We start from the raw sequence: 12,475 nt of genomic DNA on the forward strand, positions 1-12,475 counted from the left end.
CTGGATCTCTATTCTAATTTTACACCTGTGCTATTCCTACTTCCCATTAGGTGATTGTTCTCTTAATTAGTCACACAGCATCTCATAATTATACCTGTCATTACTCATCCGCTTTTAACCACAAGTTCTCAGGAAATCCTCCTGTGTCATTGTTACAGGATTGTGTTTTCTGATAAGTAAGCACCTCATTTATGAAATATGCTAAATTATTCTTAATTCTTAGAACCTGTTGGTTTACTGGAGGTGTAACACACCAAGATTAAGAGATTAGGCTTCAGTTGCCCTCAACTACACTTTTGTGTCCCCAAGAGTCGGGAAAGTCAAGCTGCATATGGGTTGCAGCAGTCCCATAAGCAAGAAGCAAGACAAGTATGAAAACATGGGATGTAATCATTGAAATCATAGAAGTTAGCTATCTGCTTAATTTACAGAACTCTTGATAATTTCTTAACTGATAAAACAAGAGGAAATATTCTCAAATGACAGGAGAACATACTGAAATCTGGTCTGAACATTTAAACCCTGAATGAAAGAGCTGGAATATGGAGATACTTTCTATAACTACATACAAAGCCCCTCTTCACTCCTGCTTCATTCTATCCCTAGTGTAAACAGGGAACTACACCAGGAAGTTACAATTAACTGTTGTTGTTGTGTGCTTTCAAGTTGTTTCCAACCTACAGTGACTCTAAGGCAAATCTATAATGGGGTTTTCTTGACACTGTTTGTTCTCTAGCCTCCCATTATTTTTGCCCCAAGACCTATAATTATTGCTTCCAAAAAAGCAAAGATTCTGAAGCCAATTTGGAGTCATGGCTTGCTTGGTGCCATTGACCCTGTTTTTTCACCTCTGATGTAACAGGCAACTATGGCTTCCTAGTTTATTTTCCTATACGTGGGACGAAAACAATGAGTGACATTCAGACACATGAAATAGATGCAGTCCCTGGTCAATTATCGAAATTACAGTATTGTCTTTTATGTAAACATAAAGTATCTCATGTAATTTATCCATGACCATTTTATTACTTTAAAAAAGTCTACACACTGAGTGTGGTTTAGTGCTTGGCTTCCAGTTGTCAATGGTCTATAATTCCCACCAGCTGATAGTGCTGGCTGAGACTGATGGGAATTGAAATAGATCATCATGTAAAGAGCCATGTATAAAGACTTTCTGTATGTATTTCAGATTTCAATATTAATGTCAAAAATATATAGTATGATTTTACATAGGATCTGTGCTACGTTAGAACAGTAAAGATAAATATTACTTAAGTAAAATAAACATTAAATATTAAATAACAAAAAATAAGGTGTAAGAGAGCATGGCTACAGATGGAATAGCTTTCTCTTTCCCTCTTCAATCTTGCTACTGTTTCCCTATTACCAAAAATATTCCAATTTGTTATTTTAATACTATTTTCTAGGATGAAATACTAAACAAGCATGGATATCACACAATCCAGTTATTTCTGAGGATGCTGGACAAATTTTTCTCTACAATCTAACATAGTAAACAAATGATTCAAACACTCTTATTTTACCAATCTTATTCTGTTTATCGTAGATGTGCATTAACTCGGCTGTCATGGTCCTGGGAAAGAATTGATGGAGCCTAACAAATGTTATCTCTCATTAGAGTTAGCAGGGATACTAAACTCTCTATTCAGAAACGGAGGAGGGGAAAGGAGGGAGGAAGCTCACATCTTTCTCTGCAGAGAGAATGGGAAGAGGAAGTCTATGCTGTCAAGTGAGGGGTTTGGTCCCACTTATGTATCATCACTACCCAGCCCACTAACTTAGTCCTTAGCGAGAATCTGTTTCAATCTACTTCCCCACCCTGGCATACATAAAAAGTACAGAAGATAGTTGGATTTTAAGACCAGGCTTTGGTTGTCTCAAAGCGCTTGTCCCATGGACCAATTGACAGTTCCATCATTTGTGCAACAAAGCACCAAGGACTCCACTGCACAAGTGGAGTCACATTTTCCAAAGAGATAATATACATACACAACAACAAATAGTATTGATCCTGTTTTCCTATGCCACCAAGACATATTGTTTTGTCAACATTCAACGGGATCATACCTTAGCTTTGAACTCAGATCATTTTTCCCCCTAAACCTAGCCTTAACATTATAGACAAAATGACCCCAAAAGCTCATTTCCACGTGAAATGCAATTTCCTGCTTCTTAGCGGGGGGTTGGACTGGATGGCCCATGAGGTCTCTTCCAACTCTACTATTCTATGATTCTATGAACCACCCTCATTCCTTAGAATGTACAGAAAGACTCTCAGGTATCTTGTTGAAAAGTGTTTTATACTTGGAATCAAGCTCAGTCAGAACAGAACAACTAATATAAATGAGAAGTCAGATATCAGTTAAAGTTTTTCCCGGTGATTTCAAAAGCTCTATTTTAAGCATGGCTAAATATGGACTCAATTTTTAACCAAGAGGAAAGGAAATGTCTTGAATGATCAACTTTTGGTTGTAATATTAAGCCTAACAAAAGACTTGATATGTTCAAATGTCACATACCTAAAAAATCCTTTGCAGCCTTCACAGGTCATAGCATTAAAATGAAACCCAGTAGCTTTGTCTCCACAAACACCACAGATGCGGGGAATGTTTCTATCGAAGTCACTGGCTGGATCAGGAAAGGGTGGGCAAGGTGCCACGATCTCCATTTCTAAGAAAAAAATAAAAAGGTTATCAACACTATCTCAGCAGTTTTCCCTGGAAACATCACATTTTAACAGTTCTAAATAGTGCAGAGTCTACAAAAGCCAGAATCCCAGCCAACTTGGTTGTCAACTTTTGTTCAACCTTTAATGGATATCTTAAAAAAATATTTAAAGGTCCTGACAAACAGATTTCTGATTTACAATAAAATAAAAACCATACACTGGGACTGGATTTCTTAACTCCATAAAGACGAGTAAGTTACAGGAATAAAATGCTACAGCTAAAACAGGATATTTTTACAATAACTTTTACCCCTTCCAAAAACTTTAGGCGAAGACAAAACATGATCATATTCTACCATTTATATTGAACAAGGTACATATGAAAAGAAAGTGTAATGTGAAGAGATAGAAGAAAAACATTTTGCTCCCGTATTTTTCAATCTCCTTCAAGAAGCTGAGTAAAATAAAAATGGAAGAGTTACAACGTTTCCTAATACTAGTCTCCAAAGTTTCAATTGAAATTATGTGTTTACATATTTGATTACTTTTCCTGTAACAAACAGTCAGTGCTTCTGGAACATGGCCATACAGCCTGGAAAACTCACAGCAATCCAATGAAAGCCTTCAACAACATAGCCAATGATTTGTCTCATGACAAAGCCACTTGACAAAGATGGGCTCCACATTTCCATTTAAACTGTCATATGTAGGAAGAGGTCTCTAAAAAACTTAAAAACTAAAAGTTAAGTGAAAGAAACCTGTATTTTTTTTTCCGAGAAGCCAGAACTCTGTTGGCATCCTATAACAAAGAGGAAGTCTGTCCCAGTTATATCTACAGCATGGAGGGATTTTTGATTTTAAGTGCCTCTTGGTATCTTTGAATTTCCTTCCCTGATTCTCATAAAGTGGACTTCAAGTACCAGAGGAGAAAACTACTAGAAGGGCAAGCAGGGTTTACCCATTATCCTATTACTTTTTGTCATAAAATTGGTTCTCATTATTCGCTTTATATTCTGTACATGGTTTTAAGTAAGGGTGCCTGCTGCCGTCATAAGATTAGTCTCAAACATGTATGGCAGGGAATAGAAGAGGTTGCATATCTGTATCTCCAAACTTTCCATACAATTCCTCTCCCATTACATTCAGAGGATCACTGATCTGGCTAAGACTATTCTACAATCTCTCTCAACTCCCTACCCTTCAAGTTCCTCTAAGTCAGTGGTTCGCAACCTGGGGTCCCCAGATGTTTTTGGCCAACAACTCCCAGAAATCCCAGCCAGTTTATCAGCTGTTAGGATTTCTGAGAGTTGAAGGCCAAAAACATCTGGGGACCCCAGGTTGAGAACCACTGCTCTAAGTGGAAATTCAGAATTATCCCTGACTATGGATCTAATTTGGCTAAGGCAAACACTGACTATCTTCCCCAATAGGATGTGCACTGTATGTCTACATTTGTACTAATCAGGAATAAGTTAACCTCTGAATATCATGGCAAGTTTCAATTTAAAACTCAAGCGTGGTATCTGAGACACCCGGCAAGCAAGCAATCATGTTGTCTTTCCTGTTTCATGAATGAAAATTTAGTATTGCCAGGATGGTAGAAATAAGTGTTGCTCAGTTGCTGTGTTTGCAGCCAGGAGGAGGGTTTTCCAGAACATAATTTTTATTATTATTGCTTTCAGTATTGACCATTTGCAAACAACTGCACTATTGTGCATTTGCAAACTAAACAGGATTGTCATATGCCACTTTATTTGATGATTCATGACACATTTAAATCCTCCTCTTTCTTTTAAGTGGAACCTGAGTTCCTAAAGACTTATAAGGGGAATAGCTCTTTGATCAAGCTACATTCTCCCTGATCCTTTCATAAAACCTCAGGAGTTTTAACTATTCAGGCTTGATTAAACCTTTCTTAAAATTGATTGCAAATATCTAAGTAGCCAATTACATTTATTAAAGTAGTAGGTATATACAAAGAATGAGGACTAGGTAGTGTCTTGGTGTAGATTTTATGCAAAGATTGGCATTTTGTTGATAAATTCAAACTATAATAGTAGGTAAAATCCATTCAGTCAATGGGTCTACTCTAGTCAAGACTAACAACAGGATTTAGGCCATATAGAGACCCATGAAATATAGATACATTTATCATGTACTAGCCTAAATACCCCAAGGGGACCAGGTGCTGTCTCATTTTGGATGCTAAGCAGGACATATCCTGGTTAGAACTTGGATGGCAGTCCATAAATGAATTACTAGTACTACTGGGTATACTTCAGAACAAGGAATGGGCAAAACCACCTCGGAGAATTTCATGCCTAAGAAAATCCTAAGAAATTAATGAGGTCACCCTAAATTATACTAATAATATAATAATGAAACTTTATTTATAGGCCACCCAATCTCCCCAGGGGGAGATAGGCAACGTTAAGGCGCGCGCACACACACACACACACACACACAGAAGGCAAAGTTGACTGACATTCAAGGCAAGTGGTTGTGTCAACTGTGTTCCACTCCAAAGCATAAATTTCCTATCCAAAATATATGCTAACCAACTGCTGACAGACTTTGGAAGCATTAAGCTTAAAAGCAACTCATTACTTGTTAATTTTTATGAACTGTGTGTTGTTTTTTTCATTTATGGATCCTGAATAACAGAATACATTATGAATACTAAGTTGATTTAAACATTATTATACTGAAACATCATGAATATGTTCTCATCCCCCTCACTAACTATCTCCTCAAAGCAGTGTTTTGCAATAACAAGTAAACATTGCTCCCTTCAAAAGTAAGACTAATAGTGTTCACATGAAAAACATCGAAAGCAAAACTTTCAAACAACTGTTGTTACTTTTAAATGTTTTATCTGAACACGATTATCATATTACTTTAGTATAACCAAGACTGTGTGTCTGCTATTACAACCAGACAGTGTTTATTCACAATAAGAGGGAAACATAAGACCAATATAACATGTTACTTCTAATCTCTGACTTCTGTTAGACAGAGAACTAGATTTTCGGGACTTTTCTGCTGGTCATTATTTTTGTGTGTCTATTTGATTATAATTTCTGTCTTAATAGTGAATATTGCATTACATATTCAGACTGACTGCCGGCTGTATTCTAAGAGGACAGATTAGTAAATGCTAACTTGATGTAATAAAAAGAGGTAGACTCTCAACTCCAGGTTTTTGGGCCTCAGCAATGTGACCTTTCTGCTGGTCATTATTTTTGTGTGTCTATTTGATTAAAATTTCTGTCTTAATAGTCATTGTTGCATTACATATTCAGACTGACTGCCGGCTATATTCTGAGAGCACAGATTAGTAAATACTAGACTTGATGTAATAAAAAGAAATGGACCCTCAACTCCAAGGTCCTCGTTTTTACAACAAAGCAACAAAAAGAGCAAATAAGGTAAAGTAAAGGTAAAGGTTTCCCCTTGACATTAAGTCTAGTTGATTCCGACTCTGGGGGGTGGTACTCATCTCAATTTCTAAGCCAAAGAGCCGGTGTTGCCTGTAGATGCCTCCTAGGTCATGTGGCCAGCATTACTGCATGGAGCACTGTTACACTCCTGCTGAAGCGGTACCTATTGATCTACTCACATTTGCATGTTTTCGAACTGCTAGGCTGGCAGAAGCTGGGGCTAACAACAGGAGCTCACCCCATCCCATGGATTTAAACCGTGACTTTCCGGTCAGCAAGTTCTGCAGTTTAGCGGTTTGACCCGCTGTGCCACTGCGGCCCCCAAGAGCAAGTAAATCATCTCCATAATTATAGTTTTGTGCAAATAACAAATAAACAGTAAACAACCTTTTTTAATGGGACCATTGTTTCCATCTTAATTTTCTATTCCATTTCCTTCATTCTTCCCCAAACTTACATCAACACATACTTTAACAACAGTGCTCAAACTTATTCACTTACATGACTAAGGACCTGCGTAAAAAAAAGAAATACGTAAAAATAATGTTTCATATTTAGAGTAATTTTCTAGTTCAGCCTTTTAAGTCATGTAAGCTCATAATAAATTTGAAAGATTGCACCATCATATTTTAATTTAAAAATTATGACCGCCTAAAGGACCATGACTTTTAATCTGAGCTCAACATCATTTACAGATACAGAGAAAATGCATGAGAAAAGCTAATTACTCAGAGCTGCTCAAGTTCTTTGTTCTATCATCTGACTTTTTAGAAGTGCCCTAGACAATGTAATTTCAATAATGCCCATTCCCTTTTCCCTGACTAGAGGAAAAGGCATCATAATGCATTGCAGTAACATTTTGTGAGAAAAAGATATACATTACCCGTGTCCAAGTCATTTGGTATACTCGGCTGGTATAATTCCCACGGGTTCTGAAACAGTGACATTGAGCTACCTGTAATCCAAAAGTAATAAATAAATAAATAAATAAAAATTAACATCCAGCAGTGGTCAGGTTAAGTTCGATAATCACAAGATCTGCTTCGAGCTTGGGAATTTAAACTAGCTTTTAACTCCAGCCCATTGACGTCAGCAACATACATTAAAAAGGTGTGGCATTCTCTAGAATGAGACACCACACCCAAAAAGGATTCATGAAATACTAGATGTTAGATCTGCAGAAGACAATGCTAGGGCCATAGTACCCTATATACTCATGCATAAGTCTAGAAATTGTGGGAAAGTATGACTAACTTTTTTGAGTACCATAGCAAAAGGTGAAAGCTTAGTCCAGTGGTTCCCAACCTGGGGCCGCGGCCCACTGGTGGGCCGTGAGATCTAAAATATGGTCTGTGAGACATGAAGGAAAAATTGGTGCCAGGGCCTGTTCCTGGGGTTATTTGGGCTGCTCATTCAGAAAACTGCATTAGATAGACCACATCAGCTCTAAATTATTAAATATGGTTTTCTGTGGGCGAGCAGATGGCGACTACTGGATGGCATATGGTCTGTATCAGAAACTAGAGCTGATGTGGTCTATCCAATGCAATTTTCTGAATCAGCACCCCAAATAATCAAATCGAATCTAAAGTTGACCAAAAACTGATTTGTAACCCTTTTGGTACTAATGTTAGAGAGTGGCCTCTGGTTAAAGTGGTCCCTGGTCAGGTGGTCCCTGGGCAAATAACATCTGGGAACCACTGGCTTAGTCCTAAAAGAAGCACCAGCCTCCTCTGCTCTCTCGGCCATGGAACCACTTCTCACCTTTTTGAATGACAGCTGCATTGCTACTTTCCCCTCTCTGCAGAATGATCCTCAATTTATCCAATGTTGTGACTGCGCCTTCGGGGATTATGGTTGATGGTGATGGAATTCGAAGAGGAAGAAAAAACCCTCGTGATGAGGGTTCACTGGAGGAGTTGCGCAGGAAGTGACTTAGAGAGCTATATGGGGGATCTTCTGAGGAAGATTCAGATGGGGAGATGGATGCTGAGGAACAGGTGGTGGCTGGGGAAGCGGGCACTGAATGGGCACAGCCACCGGAGATGTCTGGGGATTTGGGGCCTATGGATACTTCTGAACCTGGGGTTTCTGCAGGAGCTGATCCCAATTGGGATGCTTGGAGAAGGGAGGATGGTTCTTTAAGTGTTCATGGGGCTAAGTGTGGGCAGGATGATTGGGACTCCGACGAATTGCTAGGTACTCCAGATCCACGAGCTCTAGCTGTGTGGAGTTCAGACTCTGAGTAGATTTGGGACACCTGCTGTTTGGGTGTGAGTGTTTGGTCACCCAGGAGGAAGGGGAATAAAATGGGAATGTTTGGCCACTGCACTTTGTGAGTGGCAAGGTGTTGCTGAGGCGCCATTGGGATCTCTGTGAAGACTGGACTTGGACTATGATTTGAATCTGCTGATATCACCTAGCTTGGCTCTCGCTGTGTCTTATCGTGGACCTGTTTTGGATGACTGCACCCTCTTCGGACTTTGGATTGAATTTGACCTGGCTTCTGTCTACACCCTCTGACTGACGGCTACTCCCGGCTTCTGACTATTGGTTTGTCTTTCGGAATTTCTGCTGCCTCCTGACCTGACCTTGGATTCTTCTGACGACGGCTATTCATCATCCCTTTGAGGCTTTCAGCTTATCTGCACCGTGGAAGCAGCTTTATTGCTTTTCTAGTTTGTTTATTTTCCAGCAATTAACTCTACTTGTTTTCCAAAGCTGAATTGAAGCGTTATTTAGTTTTTTATTGAATGCCAGCATGGGAAATTAGCGTGGCTCGTTTTTGAGTTATTATTGTCCAATCTACTCTCGAAACACTGAAAAGTGAAGTGTTTCAAGGATATTTCCTGTGTTTATGTTATTTTCTGGCTTATCTTCGGAATAAACTCTGTTTTGTATGTTAACTGGCGTCTGACTCTTGACATCCAAGGGTCAAATAAATATCCAAGGGTCAAATAAATTTTGGCCCTAAAGCCTGCCCTTGACTTATACATGAGTATACACAGTACATTGGTTTTAAGACATTTTAAAGAAAAAACAGATAATTAAGAAGCAATTCTACTCAAGATTCACTTCATTATCTTCTGATAGGAAATATTACTTCCTTGTACCACATATACTTAAAATTCTGAATTTCTCTACCACGAGATACAGTGACAGCTTTCAAAGACTTGACTATTTCTTGAAAGAAAAATTTATAATCAGCTATTATAACATCTATATCAGAGTTTTCCAAACTGTATGTCACATGTTTGTGTGTAGGTATGTTGTGAGAACATAACAAGAAACCTCTGAGTCTATGTGAAATAAGCAATAAATCATATATTTAAAAAAATATAAATGAAAAGTTTTCATGAGCTATGTTGTGTCAACATGTATTTTATTATTACAATTTATGTATATATCCCAATTTCTTAGAAGAGGTGGTTTAACCTCCTGTTTGCTAGTAAAACTGAATTACTGTGTCACAAAATGATGCATGTCTACAAAGTGTGTCATCAACATGAAATGTTTGGAAAGCTGTGGTCTAAATTTCTTCCACTATCAGAGGCACTGTAAAGGTACACAAGCAGAAGAGTGCTACTGCACTCATGATTTAGTTGTGTATTTCCCAGAGATATCTGACTGGCTACTGTAGGAAATGAATGTTGGATCAGATGTGCTCCTACTCCAGTCCAACAAGGCTTTTATTCCTAAATTCTTCTCTCTTCAGATATATTCTTCAAATAACATGTTACAATGAAGATTGCTTTCAATATGTCCTTAAAATTATTCTGGGATATCAATGACATGCAAAGTCCTATTACTCACTCAAAATTACAACATCATCACCTTTTAGAATGAAAACATTTTCTTTGTGAATGGGAAATTTAGTGATGAGAAATGTGTAAACATAGGGTGTCAGCAGACAGGTCCCACGTAGCACAATGGCTCCACAAACACCATCAGATATATTTAAATTATCTCCTAAAGCAGCACTTGTGAGGATTGGCACTCATTAAGAGTGAGTCAGAGATGGTTCACTGAGTACAAGAAACCTAGAGCTAGTGATAATGCAGATCTCAAACTCTAGACCTGCTAGTCCAGGGCTGTCATACTATGCATCAACTGGGCCAGATAATAGTCTGCCATTTATGTCGTTCACATAAACCCATTCATATAAGACTCTTCGAGGCAGAAATAGATATTCCTTAACAATTTTAGGTACAAGAAACTTTTTTTTATTTGGGAGATTTGGACTTTATGTGAACACATAAATGCTTTCTGTATTGGATAAGAAACAGAATTCTCAGTAATATCTGAAGGGGAACTTAAGTATTAGAGTGAAACCTGTGATTGCCATTTGTGGATGTTGCCTTGGTTTTCTGAAGGCATGTAACATTCAAGAGACAAGTTTGTAGAAGTTATTATCTTCTTCTAGTTACCATATTATATAATGATTCCAACTGATTTGACTGAACTTCTTGTTGTTACTTGCATTAAAAAAATCACTCCTATTATTAACCAAGCTAAATTAAACTGTGATTTCCAATTTGTTTTACACAAACCATGCTTCAATACAGATGTATCAGAATTTAGCCTTTTGGAACATAGAGTTATCTAAATCTAGAGTCTCACTGAAAAACTGTTTTCCATCTAAATCTAAACAAGGAGTACTTTGTGGCTTGAAGGGACAATGAAGACTAGGAGTACAACCGCTGAGAGAGTATTACTTGCTCCAGGTTAGTTAGCAGGTGTCCAAAGACAAGCAGGGATTTGAAGTACTGCACCATGCTGGCTCCCAGCAGACACATTTCCATTAAGCCATTTGTCCTAATTATACAAACAATGAGGACGCCCTGGTTGGTTCACTATGATGAATGCATAAACATAGGAGACTAAAAAGGCATATGGATTTTCCCTGCATACAATTATGACTGTGCCATTAAACAATGACTAATGCCAACTTTCAGATGAAGTCCCCAAAACTAAAGTAGGCTGCATCAGACATAATTGTCCCTTGGGAAATTGGCTACAGTGAGACAGTGAGATATTCATTTCTCACTTGCTGACTAAATAAATACATCTTTGAGGTAGCAATTTGATGAAGAGTACGAGATAATAGGCAGGAGACAGATACGTTTTTTCTCTGTCCAGAACAGGTTAGTTCATTTGTGGTTAAACTGGAATTAGAATTTGGCATTTCAAATGCTTCTTCTAAAATTATGTACATCCTAAAGAGAGCAACATTACTGTAATACGATACCTGCACTTTTATCAGTGATTTACCAAATCTACATTCTCCATCAGGACCACAGACCTTACAATGAACCATCTAACCAAAGGGTTGTTGCATGTTTTACGGGCTGTATGGCCATGTTCTAGAAGTATACTTCTACAACATGGCCATACAGCCCAGAAAACATACAACAACCCTGTGATCCCAGTCATGAAAGCCTTTGACAACACATCTAACCAAAGTGTGGGGCTTCCATGCTTCTCCCATACCCATATTTTTCAAAGCTACCTAGCCTACAGTTCTGGAGAATTTAATTGGGCACTAATATAGAATTGTAGATTGTCCTTAAAATATTGTTAATCTGGGGATTTTGTTTGGTACCTATGGATAAATGTGCTTTATCTTCAATTTTTGGTAGAAATCCCGTAGTTCGGTAGGTCTGCACCAGCTAGGAAAACATGAGATTTAGCTCTAAATTTTGAAATATGCATTGCCTTGTGAGACTATGCAAGCAGTCTCTGCAATTTATGTATTGCTGACAGAGCCGGCCCTAGGTATTTTTCAAGTGTAGGCGAACAGAATTTTGGCGCCCCCCCCCCCCAAACCAATCACTGAAAAATAAAAGCGTTGGATAAGTGAAAATGTTGGATAATAAGGAAGGATTAAGGAAAAGCCTATTAAACATCAAATTACATTATGATTTTACAAATTAAGCACCAAAACATCATGTTTTACAACAAATCAATAGAAAAAGCAGTTCAATACATGGTAATGTTATGTAGGAATGACTATATTTGCGAATTTAGCACTAAACATTGAACAGGGATATAGAGCAGTGTGGACTTAGATAACCCTGATAGCCCTCAGTATTTAAAAAAATCTCTAAAATCAGGACAATAAATAAACAACAACACTCTGAAAACAGAAGAAATCCAGACAGTAAACAATCAGGGACAGCTAACACCTCCCAAAAAAAGATTCTTCCAGGCAAGAAGAAGCCAGGCCTTGAAGCCACAGGGCCATTAAATGCTAATCAAAGTGATTAATTACAACATTCACATCTGCTTCAAAGAAGACTTCTTTCTCCCACCCTGGACTTTCTACAGATATATAAACCCCACATAC

The 12,475-nt window shown here is 38.0% G+C and overlaps 1 protein-coding gene across 5 annotated transcripts in view; it reads right to left on the reverse strand.

Annotated features, from left to right (window-relative positions):
- Nucleotides 1-12,475, reverse strand: part of vdr (vitamin D receptor) — a 211,944-nt gene that overhangs the window by 63,726 nt on the left and 135,743 nt on the right. For all 5 annotated transcript variants that reach the window (XM_062966421.1, XM_062966422.1, XM_062966420.1 and 2 more), the window contains exons 2-3: nt 7,013-7,084; nt 2,541-2,691 (exon numbers count right to left, since the gene is read on the reverse strand). In XM_062966421.1, the coding sequence (XP_062822491.1) occupies nt 2,541-2,691; nt 7,013-7,076 (215 nt within the window). In that variant the 5' untranslated portion in view covers nt 7,077-7,084. The remainder of the gene's footprint in view (nt 1-2,540; nt 2,692-7,012; nt 7,085-12,475) is intronic.

This window comes from Anolis carolinensis, unplaced genomic scaffold, assembly GCF_035594765.1.
Source record: "Anolis carolinensis isolate JA03-04 unplaced genomic scaffold, rAnoCar3.1.pri scaffold_20, whole genome shotgun sequence".
In the NCBI taxonomy this organism is placed as follows: domain Eukaryota; kingdom Metazoa; phylum Chordata; class Lepidosauria; order Squamata; family Dactyloidae; genus Anolis; species Anolis carolinensis.